This window comes from Scaptodrosophila lebanonensis, unplaced genomic scaffold (assembly GCF_003285725.1).
Source record: "Scaptodrosophila lebanonensis strain 11010-0011.00,11010-0021.00 unplaced genomic scaffold, SlebRS2 tig00000089-arrow-pilon, whole genome shotgun sequence".
In the NCBI taxonomy this organism is placed as follows: domain Eukaryota; kingdom Metazoa; phylum Arthropoda; class Insecta; order Diptera; family Drosophilidae; genus Scaptodrosophila; species Scaptodrosophila lebanonensis.
In genome coordinates, this window is record NW_022060565.1 from 1,491,014 (window position 1) to 1,510,910 (window position 19,897).

The 19,897-nt window shown below is 48.9% G+C and overlaps 3 protein-coding genes across 4 annotated transcripts; 2 read left to right on the forward strand and 1 right to left on the reverse strand.

The window, feature by feature from the left end:
- Positions 1 to 107: 107 nt before the first annotated feature.
- On the forward strand, positions 108 to 2,286 carry LOC115626806 (signal recognition particle receptor subunit alpha homolog). The gene is made up of 3 exons (XM_030522276.1): positions 108 to 266; positions 343 to 990; positions 1,054 to 2,286. The coding sequence occupies exons 1-3, from the start codon at positions 150 to 152 to the stop codon at positions 2,179 to 2,181; spliced, it is 1,893 nt and encodes a 630-aa protein (XP_030378136.1). The 5' UTR covers positions 108 to 149; the 3' UTR covers positions 2,182 to 2,286.
- LOC115626807 (26S proteasome regulatory subunit 6B) lies at positions 2,287 to 3,863 on the reverse strand. Of its 2 annotated transcripts, none has more exons than XM_030522278.1 (3): positions 3,727 to 3,863; positions 3,584 to 3,667; positions 2,287 to 3,515 (listed from the first exon to the last, which is right to left on the reverse strand). In XM_030522278.1, the coding sequence occupies exons 1-3, from the start codon at positions 3,751 to 3,753 to the stop codon at positions 2,394 to 2,396; spliced, it is 1,233 nt and encodes a 410-aa protein (XP_030378138.1). In that variant the 5' UTR covers positions 3,754 to 3,863; the 3' UTR covers positions 2,287 to 2,393. The 2 variants fall into 2 exon arrangements, with proteins under 2 accessions (XP_030378138.1, XP_030378137.1); XM_030522277.1 differs by having other exon boundaries at positions 3,584 to 3,682; positions 3,727 to 3,854.
- Positions 3,864 to 4,120: 257 nt separating this feature from the next.
- Positions 4,121 to 19,529, forward strand: LOC115626962. Its single transcript, XM_030522477.1, has 5 exons — positions 4,121 to 4,613; positions 5,206 to 8,819; positions 9,619 to 15,715; positions 16,241 to 17,427; positions 17,482 to 19,529. Exons 2-5 carry the CDS (start codon positions 5,276 to 5,278, stop codon positions 19,230 to 19,232), a joined length of 12,579 nt encoding a protein of 4,192 aa, XP_030378337.1. The 5' UTR covers positions 4,121 to 4,613; positions 5,206 to 5,275; the 3' UTR covers positions 19,233 to 19,529.
- The last annotated feature ends 368 nt before the right edge of the window (positions 19,530 to 19,897 follow it).

Here is a 19,897-nt window from a genome sequence, read left to right on the forward strand (position 1 = left end):
TGGCAAATTTCACATTGTGCCTATTAAAATGGTTCCATAAAACGTAAACAAATCGCCAGCGCTGCCAGATACAATAAATACGAACGCCACCCAGTGACGTGGAATGATTTGTTATTCCGTCGTGCTATACTGTAGGATTTTCTAGTAAAATGTTAGATTTTGTGGTAATATTTACGAAAGGCGGCATTGTACTTTGGAATTCGAATTCCTCCGGAAAGAATTTCGCATCATGCATCAACAGTTTAATACGAGGCGTCATCCTGGAGGTAAATTCCACAGTTCCAACTGAATTATGAGCATGTGTCTTTGACAAATTAACATAAACAAACCTCCCTCGAACAGGAGCGAAATACCGAGTCCAAATACTTCGAGGAGGACCAACTGGCGGTGCAGTTTAAATTGGACAATGAGCTCGATCTCGTGTACGCGGCCGTCTTCCAAAAAGTAATCAAACTTAACTACCTAGATGTGTTCCTCAGCGACATGCAATTGGCGTTTAAGGAGAAATTCGGCGATATTTCAGCCATAGAACGTCTTGCGTTCAATTATGACTTCGATCAAGAGTTCCAAAGTGTTCTCAGTTCTGCCGAGCAGGCTTCAGCAAAGCAAAACAAGGCGCCCAAGACGATGCGCTCATACAACGAATCGCAGAAATCAAAGAAGACTGTCGCCTCCATGATCCAAGACGACAAGAAACCGTCAGAGACAGTGAAACGTGTTAACATTCAGGAGAATGCGGGCGCATCGAGATCAGAACCCTCATCGCCTCCACGATCCTCCGAAGATATTATTGCGGAGAATAGGCGCAAGCTGCGCGAGAAACTGACGCCGACCAAAAAGCCAGTAGCTGAAGTAAAAGCCAATAAACCGAATGCCTCGGGCAAAAAACCCAGAGTCTGGGATCTAGGGGGCAATTCAAAAGACGCCGAGGTGCTGGATCGTTCGAGGGATAAGCCGGAAGATGTTCAGTTACAAAACATAAATAACGATGTAAGTGCTGTGCTCAAATATATTACAGACCTTGACTTAAAGTAATGGCTCCTCTGATTACAGTTGGTGGGAACCATGCAAGGAGTTATACGTGACTTGGATGTGGAGAGTGAGAACGAGGACAGCGACTACAATAACGATGAAGATGACAATGACAACGACAATGACAATGAGCAGCTACTTAAGACGAACTATGCGTCTCAAAAGAAAGCGAAGCGTTCGGGTGGTGGCGGTCTTCTATCCTATTTCAAGGGCATTGTGGGGGCCAAAACAATGGGACGTGGCGATTTGCAACCGGCGCTAGACAAGATGCGTGATCATTTGATATCGAAAAATGTTGCAGCTGAAATTGCAGCCAAGCTTTGCGACTCTGTGGCTACCAGCCTGGAGGGCAAGACCATGGGCACCTTTGACTCTATTGCTAATTTGGTAAAGGACGCCCTAACGCAGTCCCTGGTACGTATTCTGTCGCCTAAACGACGCATAGACATCATTCGTGATGCGTTGGAATCGAAGCGCAGTGGCAAGCCCTATACAATAATTTTCTGTGGCGTCAATGGAGTGGGCAAATCAACCAATCTGGCCAAGATCTGCTTCTGGCTAATAGAGAACGACTTTAACGTACTGATAGCGGCCTGTGATACATTTCGAGCGGGCGCTGTGGAGCAGCTACGCACGCATACACGCTACTTGAACGCACTGCATCCAGCTACGAAGCATAATAACCGCACCATGGTGCAGCTATACGAGAAGGGCTATGGTAAAGATGCGGCTGGCATTGCCATGGAGGCGATTAAGTTTGCCCACGACACCAATGTCGATATCGTGCTGGTGGACACGGCTGGACGCATGCAGGATAATGAGCCGTTGATGCGCTCACTCTCTAAGCTCATCAAAGTTAACAATCCAGATTTGGTGCTTTTCGTTGGCGAGGCCCTGGTGGGCAATGAGGCCGTCGACCAGCTGGTCAAGTTCAATCAGTCCCTGGCCGATTTCTCATCAAATGAGAATCCTCATATTATTGATGGCATTGTACTGACCAAATTCGACACCATTGATGATAAAGTAGGCGCTGCCATATCCATGACGTACATTACGGGCCAGCCGATTGTGTTTGTTGGAACCGGTCAGACCTATACAGATCTGAAGGCCATCAATGTTAATGCCGTGGTTAATTCGTTGATGAAGTGATGTGGAAATTCAGGAACTCGTCGTCTATTACTTTGCTTGCTTAGTTTTTGGTTAAATTTTTTGTACTGTTTTAATTCAAAAAAGAATAAAATACTTAAAAACATCTGTCGTTGCTGGATGATCGATTCGATAATGATCCATTTAATTACTTTTATTTGAATTAATGGGAATACAACTTGCGTACAAACGAGGTTATTACGAAAAAAAAAAACTTATTTATAAAACTCGTGCTCTTGTTCGTCTTTCTTGATGTTGTTCTTGTAGCCCTTCTCGAAGTCCTTGGCAAGCACAATGTAACGATTTTCACGTACAGCATGCATGCCAGCCTCCTGACAGATAGCATTGATATCAGCACCAGAAATTTTATCAGGACGGGCCACGAACTCTTCTAGGTCGACATCCTCACTGAGGTTCATCTTCGAGGTGATGGTAGAGAAGACCAGACGTTTCTGGCGGCGATCAGGGAGTGGGAATTCAATTTTACGATCCAAACGACCGGGACGCAGGAGGGCGGGATCAAGCGTGTCGGCGCGATTCGTCGCCATTATGACCTTGACATTGGTGGTCTGGTCGAAGCCATCCATTTGATTTAGGAGTTCCAGCAGAATACGCTGTACCTCACGATCTGCTCCAGTTTGGGCATCGAAACGTTTTGTGGCAATGGCGTCGATCTCATCTATGAAAATAATGGCCGGTGCATTCTCTTTGGCCAGACGGAAGACGTCGCGCACCATGCGTGGACCTTCACCTAGGTACTTTTGCACAAACTCCGAGCCCACTACACGTATAAAGGAGGCAGTTGTGTGATGGGCGACTGCCTTGGCCAACATGGTCTTGCCACAGCCTGGTGGGCCATACATGAGTACTCCGCGTGGTGGATCAATGCCTATCTGTTTGTACAGCTCAAAGTGGGTTAGCGGCAGCTCCACAGCTTCTCGTATTTCTTGCTTTTGCATGTCCATGCCACCAATGTCTGCATAACAAACATCTGGTTTTTCATCTGGCTGCAACATTGATATTGAACTGTCGGCCTCGGGTGGCAGGACATCGACCAAAGCATTGCTGTGCTTGTGTAGTGCCACGGAGGCTGATGGCTTCAACAATTCACGATCGATGGTAGATAGAATGCGCACATAGTAGTTCGAGCCTGTCGTTGAGCCCACAATTCCAGTGTTCTGGTCGACAGCTTCGAGGAATTGTCCAATTACTAGAGGCACAGATTGAATGCGCTTAACTTCCTCCTGAGCATGCAAATATTCCTTTTTCAGGTTGCGCTGCTCATCCTTGATATACTCCTCTTGTACCTCGATGAACTCCAAAGTCTTTTGCAGTTTCTGGAAACAAAAAGTGCATGTCATTGTGAGAGCAACACCCTCCTTTGTGCAAATGCACTAATATTTACCTTATAGCGCACATAAAGATCATCAATGTCCAGTTCATCCAGTGAACTGTGCGCATCTTTTAGTTTGTACTCATTGATGTCGTCCTGCAATGAAACATGCTATTTGCCAATTAATATACAACTTCGCAAATATCCCACCTTACCTTTTCAGGCTGTATTAATATGTCCATGCTGTATTTGTTACTGTTATTTAATTATTATTATCTATTTTTACACGCCTGCACGCCAACGATTCTTTCTGGTGCTGCAATATTTGGACAGAAAAAGTAAATGACTCGTCAAAAACAATGCGTAGTGCTGTATAATATCTTTGGATATGTGCCTTCTGAGCGGCTTTTTTAAGTGTTGGCAAATTAGTACGCATAAATCGTCACACGATAGAAGAGAGTGTTAGAGAAATCGATACCATTGGCGAAACATCCGACATTTTGACGAAGTTGTACTTGTACTCGTTTCGATTTTTTATCAACCGAGTACTTCTCATAAGAAAAACACATTTATTTTGAGAATCTAATATGTATGCGTGTTGTGCGATGATTTTGTGTGAAGATAAATTAGTGAAATATTAGATTAGCCCATTCATTTGGGATAGCGAAGAAATGTTTTACCCGAATACGCTTGTGCAAGAGAAAAATCGTTCAGCGCTGCTGCTTTCCTCGCCCGTCGCTGTGTCCTGCTGCTTCTGCCACTGTTCTGCTCTACGCACGCATCGATTTGGGCTAAACGTTAGATACCTCCTAACGCAGTTGTTAGGGTGGAAAAATAAGTACATAATAATAATGAAATGCCGTTCGTTTGTAAATTAAGACAACATTCTTAACATTCGGAATTGGAATTCGGAATTAAAATAAGTGCAATACCAACTGCAGGCGACAGCAACGCCATAAATAACTAAAGCCATTCAACATAGTAAAAAAAACCGAATATCAAAAACAAGGGGAGAAATAAACTGCAAGGCAGAGCTAGTTACAAAGCAGCGGCAACGGCAAACGACGGGCAAAACGAATTACAAACGGTGGAACGGGCACGGGTGAGTTTTTTTTTTCAACTTCATTTTTTTCGTCTTTTTTTTGTTGGAGGGAGCGCATCAAAATGTTTATTGTATAATTAATATTATGTATGTTTTGAAGTGTGTATGTATTTGTGTGTGTGCATGCGTTCGTATGTATGTACATGTGTGTGTATGTGTAGTTTTGTTTATATGCCGTTTTTGTTGTTGTGGTCTAGTCAACAAATGTAATGCCATCATAATTTGTTTATGTCTCTCCCTTTATTAATCATTCATAGTATTTTGATTTTGCTACTGATGCTGCATGCAATGTAGGCATATTAAATGACCGCTGGGTGTAGACGATATTTCAATTGTTCACGCACACACAGATACAGAGAAGCACACACACGCACACACCACTTTAACGCAACCACACACACACACAGAAACAGAGGCTAACAAACATATGCACATACATACATACATTTGTATAAGATTATATGCGGTGCATGTGCGATACGTAAAGTTTCAACCTGCAATTACATACATACATAGATATACGTAGTATATATGTACATACATTCATACAATTACATATGCGAAATGTGTGTTTTTATTTTGTTTCTTTCAGATATCATATACACACCAATTCACCAATACACTTCAACGAATCTTACTGAGAGAGCAACGATATCTTCTAAATGAAGACAATGTCGCGCTTCGGCTTACGCCGCGGCTTCAAATTGTCAGAGGAGCAGCAATTTAATGGCAAGAAGAGCAGCAACAATAACAGCACCAACAGTAATAGCAGCAGCAGCAGTCACAGCAACAGTAACAGGAATAGTAACAGGAGCAGCAGCAGTCCATCTTGCACCAACACAGTACCAAGTGCGTTGCCAATTGGAACGCATGCAAAAAATCCATCATCGCGTAAGAAGCGTAATCATAATTTTCAGAGCGATGCTGCTGACGATGTTGTCACTTCAGCAGCCATAGCTGCTACCGACGAGGATGGCGAGGACTATGCGCAACCGTCATTTGCCTCATGCTCAGTTGCTGCGGTGTCCTTGGTCTGTAGCTTGCCCCTGGATCGGCTGCCACGCCTCGTTGAGAAGCTGCAGCTAATGACCAACAAGCCATGTAAACTGGAGAAGTCATTAGTGGAGCAGCAGCAACAACTGGATGATGAGGAGCGCTCTCTTGATGACTGTGCGGCGGCGGCAGCTTTTATAAAAGTATTGTGTTTGTACTGTGATAAGAAGTTCGCTTCCAATAAGATGCAAATAAAGCATGTGGAGAAATTTCATACGGAGCGCAAGGAGCGGCGCTGCAGTGGACGCAACGTCCAGTTGCCCACCACAAACGTGAATGCCGGTAGCAGTTTACAGGCCCGTAATTTTCCCGGTTGTATGCATTGTTGCTCCACAAAATTCAAGCAATCGCTGAACCAGCAACAACAGCCACATCAACAACAAAATCAGCAGCAGCAACAACATCAACAGCAGAAAGTCTGCTTGCCGGCCAAGCATTTAGAGGAATTATTTTTGCATATGACGGAGCGACATGCGGACAAATATTTTGGCTGCAAGCTATGCATGCTGCGGTTTCAGGACAATGAGCAGTTGGTCAAGCACAAGCACAAGATGCATGCGGATGAGGTTCTTAAACGCAATAGCTGCAGTCCAGCCAACAATAATGAGGAAGATAGCTATTCCCTTGCCAACAGCAACAACAACGAACGTAAATCGGAGCGACGCGCCAAACTGCGTCTGCAGAAAAGCAACAGCAGCAGTAATAGCTCCGATGCGTGTAACAACAACAGCTGCAGCAACAGTAGCAACAATCAGGCGTCAAATTGCAATGCCATGATTGGTGCCGATGAGCCAGTGCTGTTACGTTTGGGTCTCACCCAGAATCGATTGCCGAATAATCGCAGTCGTAGTGCGAGGCTGCGTCGCGAAAGCAAGGCCAATTGTGCCATATCGGACATGCTTCTTAAGTCCAAGCATGAGGCAGCTGTGGCTGCAGCCGCCGCTGCAGCAGCAGCAGCAGCAGCAGCAACATCAGCATCATCATCCACAATAGCAACATCATCAGCAGTCGTTGGCAATTTACTCAATTGTAAGCCACGCAGCAGTAGTCGCGCGTCTTCGATGCGTCAGTCGCAGCTCCAAATGCAGCAACAGCTGCAGCAGCCCCACCAGCAGCACCAACAGCCTGCACAGTCACTGCATCAACAGCTGGAACAGCAACAAAGCAACAATAACGATGCCATGTTCCGTATGCCCACCAGATCGGATGTACTATCCTATATATTCGATGATAATTTCTACAAGGATGTTGTCCTCAATGTGCGCAACAATCTACAGCATTATCTTGACGGAAAGTTGCGTGTGCATTGCGAGGACTCCGCGAGCACAACATCCACCCTAATGCTGGCCAAATATGTAAAATATCAGACGACCAGCTTGGAAGGTAACGCCAACTTTGATACTGCCATACATGCGGCCACAAATTTGGCCATCAATACCGCTTATCCCACACTGCTCACTGCCGAGCAGTATGGCAATGTAGAGACACTGCCGTTAGCCAAATACCGACGTCCGCATACGAAGCATTCCTGGAAATGGAAATGGGACTATGTGAAAAAATTCAAATTAGTCAATGAGGGTGGCAAAATGGTTAAGAAAATTAAGCAACCGTTTGTCGGTCTGAGAGATCTGTCGAAGTTGGACATGTGGACGCAATTGACCATGCGGCAAAAGTTTGATATGCATCGAAGCATTTGCACAACAGCAACATCTACTGTAACAACAGCAACAGCAGCAAGCGCAGCTGCGGTGGCCGTAGCGACCTGTTCCACATCCTTTGAACAGCGCACGCGTGAGGAGAAGCAACGCCTGATGGACCAGTTGAATTTAATATTGGACTTTCGTCTGCTGCCGCATATTATACTGGAGCAGAACGAGCAGGCTATCATTAAGTGTGAAAGCGATGAGTTTGGCGAGCCGAATGCTAATCGTGAGCTCCTCGACGGCGATAACAGCTCCATGGGCGACCTAATGACGCAGAGTTTCGCCGACGAGAGTTTTCTGTCGTTACTGCAGCTTCAGCCACGCGCTCAAGCGACACAGCCAATACGTAAGATCGTTCTGAGTGGGGAGTGGGCACGTCCACGTTGCTATCTATGTGTCTGTTGTGGCGCCAAGTTTGATAAGCTTAAGTCTTTAGAGGAGCACAAGATGTTTCGACACTCGCACATCTATTCAACACACTACGAGGTTGTGGGACGGGAGCTACTTGCGGGAAATCTATTGCGTCACCTGTTCATACCCAAGCGAGCGTTGAAACGCTACGATGCAGACCACAGCTACAGTTCATCGGCCATGTATGGTCAGACAAATGCTGCCGGGTGGCCGCACAAGCAAGAGCGTAGTGTGGCAGAGGAAGAGTCGTCGGATAGCGTGCAATCGCTTTCCAATAGTTGTCGATTGAAATCCTTTGATCACGGCATGGGCACACCGCCGGCGGTTAGCTGCTCACCGTGCTCCACCTGCTCACCCGTGGCAGCGGGTCTGACGCCAACGCTTAATGCCAGCAGCTCGCCTGATGATGGAGACACCACAGATACAAAGGTGGGCGCATTGGTGGAGCTACAGAATGCCTCGCCATCACATAGCATGCCCTGGAGCAGCAGCAGCTCGTCAACGAGCACGCCGCGTTCCCGTTCCATGCAACAGCAGGTAAAGCATGAGCAAGAACGGGATCGAGAGCAGGAAACGCAACGCAGTCAGAGCAACTGCAGCAATAGCAACAGTAGCAGCACCAACACGAGCACCACTACCACCAAGGAGCCACTGCAGCAACATAGTCAGCAGCAGCAATCTGCCAGTTCCTGCTCCTCTTCTTCGAACTCGCAGTCCACAACCTCCGGCAACACATCGTCCAGCTGCACGAAATGCGGACGCAAATGCAGCGGCCTCATGGATCTCTATCGTCATATGCTTGACTGCTCCGGTGATTACATTTGGTCACTAGCCAAGAAGCGCAAATATCGCTACTATTGCGGCTCCAAAAAACGACGGCCGTGCAATAAACACTTTGCCGTGCTGCGAAAGGCCAAAAAGTGTGTCAAATCCATGCCTCTCAACGAGCATCATCAGCATCAGTTGTCCAACGACACCGAGGAGAGTGGCTCCAACTTCTCCAAGACTAAGACGCCGCCGCGTCAGCGACCTAGTGATGGTAAGTGTAATTTGTAAATAGGGTTGCAAAAATAATAAAAAGGGAAACCACACGGTCCCACGCCAAAGAAGAATTACTTTCCTCAAACCTAGGTTTCGATTTTGCAATTACAAGATTTCCGAGGCCGAAGTATTTAACAAATGTAAGAATCCTAATTTATATAGATATAGGATACCCAATTTTTTCAAAAGTTTGTCCAACTTTAAGATCTGTTTTTTGTGAGATCTACAACATATCCAATGTTAGGAGGTGAAAGACTTCTGGTATATAGAGCACATCGAATTTATATTAATGTGCCATATTGTGAATTCTAAAACTATTGATTGGGTTATACATACCCTCCATAGTCGCATCTGGCCAATCATCAGTTCGATTAACAATCACATGATTACAGAAACTACTTCGGTCACGGCCATCAACCTGGCGGCGGACCATCCTTCAGATATTATCCACACAGCTAGACAGACGGCTAGAAATAGAGTTAGTTGGGAAGTTCTTGTAGTTCTTGTAGGTCTTGTAGTGGCAGCTTAGGGCTTGCCAAGTGGATTAAAAAAATATTTAATATGAAGGCCTGGAAAAATTAAGTAATACGTAGTATTTTTTTAAGGGGGTTTATCTGCAAGACTATAACGAGCTAAGGTCAGCACACTTTGCAGGACCATCTGATGTGGATATATGTACATACTACATATCCTTCACTGTCGTTACAGAACGTTTCTTTTCTTGCTGCCTGTATTATGAATGTCTGCTCGAGTTTAATAAATGAAATCACGTCTTTACTTTTTAATTTTCTTTGCAGCCGAATCCATACGAAAAATGCTGGAAAACCTGCCAGCCAAGCGTGTTTGCAAGAAAATCTTTCCAACCGACACCAAGGCTAAGAAGGCGAAAAAATCGAAGAAAAACAAGTTGGTAGTGGCACGTGGAGGTAGCACCACCAGCAGCAGTAGCTCCAAAAAGCTATACAATCAACATGTGCTACGCACCACTCGTGCTCGCCAAGTTTCCCAAGCGCTTTTGGTTCGTAGCGCCAAGGTTCGTGTACAGCAAAAGAAGCAACAGGAACTGGCCAATCCACAACAGAAGCAGCAGCAAAGGCACAGGCGAGCTCAGCAGCAGCTGTCGAGTCGTAAGAAGAGCGAACTGCTCACAAGTACCACCAACACGTTCAGGACCACCTCAACCTTAACTTCAAACGCAAACACAAATGCCAACAAGTCTTCCACAGAGATTTCCGCTAAAGATGAGGGGGCTGGGGCGGATGCAGCCGCTGCAATCGCAGCCCGGCCCGGTGTTAACAGCCACAACACCAATCCATCGACCAAGGAGAGAGACGCTAAGAGTAATGATCCCAAATCAAGCACTGCCGGCATTGGCGCCGCCATCAAGGCGTCACCCAGATCTCCCAAAGAAAATTCACAGCCAGCACCAGCACTAGCACCAGCGCCAGGACCACTACCATCATCGAATACTCTCATAGATCAGGACAATGTTGATGGCGTTGGCATGGCCATAACTCGCATGCAGCAGCGCCGCGCGGCCGATGAGCATAAGCAGCATGGGGCGGCAAAACAGGTTGCCACAGAGCCGGCATCGCCGAACAAAAATCTAATGCCGACACCACCGACCACGCCAGCACCAGCCTCTGCACCGACCACGAACACGACCACACCCATCAACAGTGGCCTTGCCAGTCGGACTCCCATCGTGCCGACACCACCCAGCACCGGCGTGAAGCGCAGCAAGCGCATCAGCGACTGCATTGCCATGTTAACTGGCAAACTGGAGGAGAAACTTAAGACTGAGCAGCCGAAGCAGCCAGCCCCACAGCTTGTTGCATGCAACCTCGAGTTCAACTTGAACCACGACTTGACGCCTGAGCCCCTAAAAGAGCAACCAAAGCCAACGCTGCCGCACCTGGAGCCCGCAGATCAGCATCCCAAGACGCCAAAACGCAAAGCCATATCGAGACGCATTATCAAACTGGATGCTCCCGCAACTGACCCTGGTGAACAGGTGAAGCCTTCAATCGAGCAATTACCGGAGTCCAAGCAGCCGCTCCTTACTCCCACAAAGGAGCCGCCGATAGTAGCGGTTGTGCCTGTGCCACTGCCTGTTGTGGCTGCTACGCCTACCAGGCGCACTACAACCAAAGCGGCGGCGAAGCAGATGGTGGTTCCACTACCTCAGACACCCACAACTTCAGCCACGGCGGCACCGGCCTTAATGCAGCTAAAACATACGGCGGTCTCGCTCGCGGCTCTCAAGCAATATCCAACCGTGGCCGCCATCCCAACCACCGTTGGGGCTGACCAGCTGACCCCAGCTTTGGCTAGTGGCCTATCCAAAAAATCTTCTGCGGCAGGGGGGACTATGCCTGCAGTGCCTGTTGTTCCTGTTGCGTTGCCTATACCCACCGTGCCATCGGTACCAGTCGCCATGCCCCTGCCTGCTCAAGCACCCGCGCCAGTGGCCGTTCCGATGAATCTTATGCCAAAGCTGCCATTATATTTGCCAGCTGCTGCTGCTGCTGCAGCCACTTCTGCGCATTTGAATCTGCCGTCTATGCAATTGCCACCGTTGTCCTTTGATAAATTGAACATGTCAACTAACGCCGGAGGCAGTACCGCCTCAGCACCGAGTGTGGCGCTCACTTCCCTGCCTGGAGCAGCACCAGCAGCTGCCCCTCATGTGCCATTAAACCAAACAGTGGGCGCACATGTGTTGGCACCACCACTGCCGCCACCACTATCACAGGCGACTCCTCCCACAGTCCTGGCGCCTCCTACAGCCATCAGTGCAGCTAACTATGGCATGGAGCCGTTGAATTTGACCAGCAATAGAAACGTACGTAAACAACCACCAGGGGCAGACACGGCGGGAGTCGCCCAAACGCGGTCCAACATGCCAGCGCGTCGTCAGACCATCTGTGGTTTCGAGGCGCGTAATTTGCTTATCCTGGACGAAATGGAGCCACTGGATTTGTCAAAAAAGTCAACGCAGCGCAAGCCTGTCGTGGCAACTTCCGCTTCCTCTACCACCAGTGCTGGAATGGGGCTGCCGCCGCAGCCAGCGCCCGTTATGAACCTGGCACAGGATATGCCACTGCCACTGGTGCGTGGAGAGCCTGTGGTACCGTCTCTTCCCTCGTCCGGGGCTCTTCTGTCCGCCTCGGAATCACTGCTCAGCAAACACTTTTACTCCAATCTGGACCTGCTGAAGATACCGCAGGTACGCAATCCGGTTGTATTTGTACCACCTGCCTCGTCACATGGCAACGAAGGCATGTCTTCTACCCCTGCACAATTGGCGACGGTGGCTTCAGGAGCGGCTACATCGGCTGTGGTGCCTTTACCATTGGTTCCCGTTGCGGCTTCCGCGCCAGTTGTTACAGCCAAAAACCCGGCAAAGAAACGAGCTGGAAGCAGCAACAAAACGCAACAACAGCAACAGGAGGCGCAGACTGGCAAGGAGATAGCCAGCAAGAAGGACGGCAGTGCAAAACATTCGGTTAAATCCTGCCCCAAAATGGATGAGGTCATTAACAACCACATTGACGACGCCATCAATTCAGTGATTTTGGCTGTACAGGCAAGCTTGCCGGACGACGATGAGGATGGGGTGGTGCCCAGTAATATAGATGTAGCGCCCACAAAATGCGCAATCACGGTGCGGGAAATTCCTCCGACCCCGGCAACTGCTCCCCTTAAACATATGACACGGAACAATTGCATCGCAAGCACGGACACGACAGGAATGCCTTTCTCCTCCGTTATTTCCGAGCAACCACCACCACTGCAACCACAACAGCCTACAGGACAACAACCTGCACCACAGTTGCCTATAGCTATGCCTGCTACTACTGTCTTAGAGCAGGTACCACCGGTGGCATTCTCCAAGAATTTAACACCAAAGAAGCGTAATATGCGCTCCAAGACCATTGATTGCCGCTCGGCCCTGCTCATTGCCGAGGTGGCACCCAGTGTAGTGCAGGTCCCCTTGCAGCCAATGGATGTGTTGACGCCGTGCATAAAAATGCCAGACATGGACAATAACCAAGGTGTTGCTGCAACAGCAATGAACGCGAACTTAGTTCAAGAACCGACGTTGGAACAACCGCCGGAAAAATTGGCCACAGTTCCCACAGTTCCTGTCACGGCAACCAAGCCGGTGTTGCAACCATCTTTGGATGCGCCGCAACCGGAGCACTCTAGTCAACATAAGGAGGCAACACCACCACCAGCTATGTCCAAGCAAGTCGAAATTGAACCCAGTGCGCCACAGCCAACCACTGAAGCGATTCACGAACTGCCGCCCGCATCCGCACCATCGGTGGCTGTGTCCGTCATTTCGGTAGCGCCCGCTGTAGCGCCTCGCAGCAGCACGCCTGCGGTGCCGCCGACAGAGTGCAGCAGTCTAAGCGACAGTACCACCGCCGTCTGCACACAGGCAGACTTACCGACCAAGGAGGGGCCTACCATGCAAGAGACAAACTGCAGCTCCTTATGTGAGGAGCACAGCAGCAATCTCAACAACAACACCAGTTCTGGTTTTCATAGCCTGGCACAGTCGGAGAATGTGGCGCCAACTGCTGCATCTGGTCTAGTTGCGACAACCACCGAACAACCCCAGTCCCACGATGCAGAGGTCAGCAGTGCCACAGCGAGCAGCATCAGTGCCAGTGTGGCTAGCGCCGTTAGTGACCCCAAGAAAAAGCAGCGTCGCCGACGCAAGAACGAACTGGCTGCGATCGTAGCCGATCAACTGCTAGAGAGTTTTAAGATCGACAATGCACGTCGTGATAACTTAAAGAAGCTAGAGAATTTGGCATACGAAAAAAGCGAAGATCTTCTGCTCACGGGCATGCTGCTTATGTCTAGTACAAAGCGAAATGCTGCGCTGGCCCCACAGGCGAGTGCTGCGAAAGCTAGCGATACGAAGCGCAGCAAAGGTGAGCTCAAGGCCCAGGAAGAATCTGTTTTGACGACCACACCTACAAGCACGCGCGGCAGACCCAAGCGGAGGCAGAGCGCCTACTATAGGCGAGGACGTGGCAAGTCCGCAACGCTGGCCAACGAGAATATAAGCTTGTTGAAATCGTCACTAGAGTCCTTCTCCATTGGCATAGAAAAGCAGTTGAAGGCCAAAAGCATGGGCGGGTCCAAAACGGAGAAGGCCGGTGTGGCTGCAAATAGCACACCTATTTTGCGCCCCAGCATACTGGCCACAGCGGCCAAGGAGCAGCAGGCCTCAAAATCGGCTCTTGCCAACGAGGGAACATCAACGGCTGCGACACCGACTACGGCAACCACGGCAGTTGCGGCAGCACCCACCTATAGCCGTGATCCGCGACTCAATAAGAATATACATAAGGAGGAACGACAGGCAACGACAGCGACATCAGCGAAAGCAACAACGGCTCCTGCAAAGGGTGCTGATAAGACGGAAATTGGCGATCTGGAGGAGGACAACTATCTCACTGAAATCGCCAAGAATGTAAATGAAAAGATCATGTCGGCTGACAATGAAGACTTTGAGTTTGCCAACGATGAATTCGAATTGGATCAGGAGCATGACCAGGATGATTCGAACAGCAAATTCTATCGTCCACCTACCTCTATGAGCGTTCGCAGTGCGCCGAATCTCAACGATGATCACTCAAACTTTGGCTCTATCTGCGATGAAAACACTAACACCGAGGTAATGGACATGGATCTGGACGATGAAATGAGCGTGTATACAAGCTACTCCCAAGACTTGGGCCGTGGCGGTCGTGGCAGGCGTCGACGAAGACGCCGCAGTGTATTGCTCACCAGACGACCTAAAAAGCGCTCGACACGACGTGTCGGTGACTTGGAGAGCGAGAAATTCGAGTGTGAGCTGTGTAAAAAGACCTTCTTTACGGCCACGTCGTTATCCAAGCACAATATGACCTTGGCCCACGTCTCCAAGCTGTCGGAACAGGAGTATTTGCAGAGCAAAAGTAATCAGCATATGCCAACAACAATGCCGATAACGGCGACCTCATCCCCGTTGGGTGCCAAGACAGCTTCCCCATCGCCTGCCACACCTACCACGCCCGTTGTGAACAATTGCTATGTGAGTATGACGCCCATATCAAACATTAAGCAGAACCGCGCCTCGGTCCTAATGCAATCGACATTGCGCCGTCGCTCCAAGTCCATGTCACCGACTCCAGCTGAAGCAATTGCCCAACCACAGGCCCAGGGCGCACATGTCATAACCGAGGCCAGTTTGCGGCTCCACGACAGCCAACAGCAGCAGCAGCAACAACAACAACAGCAGCAGCAATCCCATCAAACAGGCAACAAAGATGTAAGCCAGCTGAGTTCGCGTCTGAACCTCAATCCGGATGAGCGTCTTTTCTACGAGTGCTGCAATATCTTAAAGAGCGCAGAGACGCCCCGTCTCAACCTGCCCCCGGCAACGCCACAGCTGGAGGACCCGTTGCACAACGAGATATATCCATCAACTTCTGTGCCAACCACACCGGCGGAGCCCGCAACACCAATACCCCCAGTCGTCGAAAGTGTGCTCAAGCCGCCAACTGTGATCGTAAATGCTACACGCAAGCTTGTGCGCCCAGCTTCCGATCACTTTGTACCCATTGAGCAGGAAACGATAGCTGCTATCAAGCCAACAGTGTTTCATGCACAAAACCCGCAGACACCGTCGCCGCAATCGCCACCTTCGTCACCTCCTTCATCACCACCTCCACCGCCCGCCCAAAACGTTTCGCATCAGCCAGTCATTCAGCAGAACAGCAGTGCCAACGATTTTCGCAATCCATCCACCATGCATACGCCATTTAACAAGCCCACGGTGGGGCCTCCACCACAACCACCGCCATCAATGCCATTGGTCAATGCCGAAAAGTAAGTAAACACGTTTGAATTAGTTGATTATAAGAATGGGGTTGTTAGAGTGCAGACTCATCGTCAGAAAGACAATACAACCTGATAACAGAACAGTTGCAAAACATTTGAGAATATTAAGAAACATGCTTTCATTACTCAAAGATCATCCTAGACTACACTTTTAGAAACATTCAACAGCTGTCCTACGTCTCGGGTCAAGCCTCTTATAACTCGCAAAAAAAAGGAAATGCATATGTACTTGTATATTGAATATCTTCCTTTTTAATCAAGGAATTTTATAGTATTCATGAGAACACTTTTAGAAACATTCAACAGCATTCCTAATCTCGGATCAAGTGTTTTACCACTCACAAAGAAAAGGAAATGCATATTTATATTGAATATCTCTCTATTGAATCGAGGAACCTCACCACTTCCTTAGATGCCTTATTTACTTAAAGATTAGAGCTAGAGCTTTTTGTATACAATGTCCTTTAAAACGGTGTCATAACCAATATTTTTCTCACTTATTATACCTTGCAGCAATAATCGTCTATCTCCCAACTATTCTGCCTTATCTCAATTTTCTGCTGTAACCAACATAACGACCACAACGTCCCGCTTTAAGACCAAGGCGGCCATGAAAGGCTATGAGAATGTGAACATTGATCTGACCATACAACGCGAGCTGGAGACCAAATCGCGTGCCGTTTGCAAACTTACAGAGCTCGCAGACATTGCGCTGGGCAGCGAGAAACCAAATTCGCGTGAATTTATCCCGATTACGGATGCCACACCGACACCGGCTACGCCGCAAACAGCCGTAACGCCAACGACCTCGGAGCAGCACAATGAAAAGCGAGCGCATCCCAATGAGTATGCGTCAACGCCGGCGCTGAGCAAACCCAACGAGAATCAAAGCTCCACCTCATCGAAAACCATCATGCATGCTTCGATGATTAAGGCGACGGCAACAGCGGCTGCAGCAAGCAGCGTCTTGCTTCATAGTTCGGCACCACAAAATAAAATCATCATACCAGAGCGGCCATTCAAGAATATTGGACTCGAGGAGAAGGAGACCATCACGTTCCAGAAGCCCAAGGCGAGCATCAATCTGCTGACGGACGACAACAATAGCGTGTCCACCGCCAGTTACTCGGATCGCGACGACTACGACTTCGGCACCTTGAGCTGTGACGATGAAAACAGCGTGAAGTTGAGCAACGAAAAGCTGGCCACCAAACATTCCTCATCCAGCAGCTCTTCTTCGGAGCACAGCAGCAACAGCAGCAGTACCAGCAACTCCAGTCGCGCCACAGCCAAGACATTTGAGAACAAATCCCTAATCATGGGCAGAATCTTCAAGAATGCCAGTACCAAGGCCAAGAGCAGTGGAGCCGGTCTGGGCGTTAGTGTCGGCATGGCATCTACCGGCGTCATGAGCGCTGTTAAGTTAAAGGGCGTCGGTATATCCAGGGAACAACAACAGCAACCAAACCTCATGCCTCCAGCCCCTCCCAAGGCAAATCTCGATCAGATCTTTGATGAGTTGCGTGGCGGCGGTGTTGGAGCAACACCAACCACTGCCCCAACTACGTCGACAGTGCGTGCCAAGCAATTCACGGACTTTGAGCCCGTATTAGCGCCTGAGAATGAAAACTGGCAGCACACCCCAGAAGGGGTCATTAATGTCAGCAACAAGCTTGTGCCGCCTCCAGTGCCCGCTGTAAGCGCAGCGGCTGCCGCCGCTGCTGCAGCCGCTGCTGCAGCCGCTGCAACAGCAGCAACGCTGGCCATGCCTGCGCCGCCTGTACCGCCGTCACCGCATGTGGCCTCCTCCGCTAAGGGATCTGGCAAGGCAACAAAGAGTCGAGCCGCGGCCACAGGGCGTAAGTCCTCGGCGAAAACGCAACAAAACAAAAATGCCAATACAAAGCCAGGCAAAGACATTTCCAAGCTCCAAACAGAGCTGGGCATGAGTCCTGAGGAAATCGAGAAGCTTATTGATGAGGGTCAGCGCAAATCGAAGCGTCGCTGTGCCACCAATCGACCCAAGAAACTGGTAGAGACATGGAGCTCCGATGAATATGAGGAGTTTTTGTCCACCAAGGACATTATTGCGCTCATTGAGGAGAAGGAGCAGCAGGAGAAGCGACGCAAACGTAAGACGAGCACAAATCTCTCAAACACCAGTGATAGCCATGAGCCAGCAATGGCCACAGCTAATAAGAAACCCGATGTCAATAGTCGAGCACGCGATAAATCTGCCGGTGCTGGTGAAAAGGCTAAGACCACAGGAGCCAACAAGAGAAAGAGCACGAGAGAACCCAGTCAGGCTCGCAAAAGTCGAGCTGAAAAGTCCGCCAATGTCAATGTTAAGGGAAGACAGCGAGCTCCAGCAAAGAGCGTAAACGTGCCGGAACAGGTGGTGGAGCACGTTTCAAAGGGCAGGCAACGCGGGATGACGCAATCGACAGAGAGTTCTGTTGTTAATGAGGCTCCGGCAACTGAGAAGAAAGCGAAAGCGAAAGCGGAAGCAAAGCGTGCCAAACAAAATCGTGGCGGAGCTGCTGCCAAGGCAAATCGTCCGTTGGAACCGATGCAAAAGGTGTCTGTAGAACCGGAACTAGATTTCGAGCCAGAACCACATCACCATCGTTCGACCTCACGGCGCAAGCGGAACAAGGAGCAGGCCAACCCGCTACCCAGTCCCCATGGAAGCCTCACGGATGTAAGCGAGCGACTTACCGATGGAGCCACTGCGGAGCAACAGCATCGAGAGACGAGTTTCGAAGGCACGGACATTACCCAGAATTATCTGAACAAGGCACGGAATAGTCAAAGAACCCGAAGGGGACGACAACAGCAGCATCCAGCACGTAGAGGAGCTGCAACTGGCGGCGACAGCAGTCGCACCCAATCCGAATCCTATGCGACGGATGCTGGCACGTCTGTTACGGAGGAACTTAAGCCCGCGACAAATCATTACAATAGCCTGAGCTCCTCAATTCCCATCGGCGGCACCAGCAGCGAACCGCAGCTGGCCGAGATTCCAGCCCCTGTGGCGGGTGGTGGGGGTGGCTTTGGCAATTCCGCCCATTTGTCCGCCAAACTGAAGCGGCCCACTGCCAATGTCGGTGGTGGTGCTGGCCTAGTTCCTGTAGCTGGCAGCAGCAAGGGGGGAAACAACAACAATAACAACAACAATATCAGCAGCAGCAACAAAAATCTAAAATGTAAACGAAAATCTCAAGCGAATCGTCAATCGCCGGCACGTCGCAAACGGCCTGCGACTGAGAAACAACTCTACTATTGGTCCTCGTCCAGCGATGATGACTTTGGTCGAATCGATGCTGCGGCCCAAGGGGAACAGGAACAAGAGAAGGACTTCGATGACAGCGAGCAGTATCAGAAGCACGGCTGGATCGTGGGCGATTCGCACAAGAAGCTGGTCAAGCTATTGGCCATTGCCAAGGGTAGCAAAAAGGTGGACAATTGTGGCGTTAAGAGGCGTACACCCAAACGCAAGTGCTAGTAGGAGCTACAGGGGTCAGTGGCGGCGCGGGCAGCCGCCTCTGGCCCACCAATGGACGAGGACTACAAGCACGTCCACGAAAATCAGAAGCAACATCCACATTCTCATCCACATCCACAGTCACACTCGCAGTCATAGGCACTGGAACTTCCAGTCGACTTCAGTTAATCATCGAAATTACCAGCTGGTTAGCACTACATGGTTGGTTAGCTTCTCTGGTTGTTAATTTCACTTACGCATATATACAAGAAAATATTTTTCTTTCTTTTAAATATACATAAACTACGTGTTACATTATTTAGGTTTTTTTTATTAAATGTATTTATAATTAATAAAAGAAAAAGAAAAATCTTACAAAAACAACAAAACCAACAACAAATAAAGCAAATTTGAGCACAATACCCATAGACAGGCTATTTGATTATAAATGCGGGCGGAACGGGGAGGGGCTATTCTCAATTTCAATTGAGAATTCTTTTCTACTTGGCGACTTATACTTACTCTAAGTATATCTATATTAGGGAGATGTTGCTCTTTCAGTTTCGGTGCGCCTTTCTCAATATCGGTGCAGAACAATAGTTCCGTCCCGCTCGCACTCATGCGGGAACAATATCGGCCCATTAAAAGGAAACACCTTACTTTAAAAATCCGAAAAACAGTAATTT

Excerpts from the sequence above, each read along its gene's own strand:
- LOC115626806 (XM_030522276.1), top strand. The coding sequence starts at position 150 with ATGTTAGATTTTGTGGTAATATTTACGAAAGGCGGCATTGTACTTTGG. Across the intron at positions 267-342 it reads TACGAGGCGTCATCCTGGAG|GAGCGAAATACCGAGTCCAA; the intron begins GTAAATTCCACA and ends TCCCTCGAACAG. Across the intron at positions 991-1,053 it reads TACAAAACATAAATAACGAT|TTGGTGGGAACCATGCAAGG; the intron begins GTAAGTGCTGTG and ends CTCTGATTACAG.
- LOC115626807 (XM_030522277.1), bottom strand. The coding sequence starts at position 3,753 with ATGGACATATTAATACAGCCTGAAAAG. Across the intron at positions 3,683-3,726 it reads TATTAATACAGCCTGAAAAG|CATGTTTCATTGCAGGACGA; the intron begins GTAAGGTGGGAT and ends ATTGGCAAATAG. Across the intron at positions 3,516-3,583 it reads ATCTTTATGTGCGCTATAAG|AAACTGCAAAAGACTTTGGA; the intron begins GTAAATATTAGT and ends TTTTGTTTCCAG.
- LOC115626962 (XM_030522477.1), top strand. The coding sequence starts at position 5,276 with ATGAAGACAATGTCGCGCTTCGGCTTACGCCGCGGCTTCAAATTGTCA. Across the intron at positions 8,820-9,618 it reads GCGTCAGCGACCTAGTGATG|CCGAATCCATACGAAAAATG; the intron begins GTAAGTGTAATT and ends TTTTCTTTGCAG. Across the intron at positions 17,428-17,481 it reads GCCTCCAGTGCCCGCTGTAA|CAACGCTGGCCATGCCTGCG; the intron begins GCGCAGCGGCTG and ends CTGCAACAGCAG.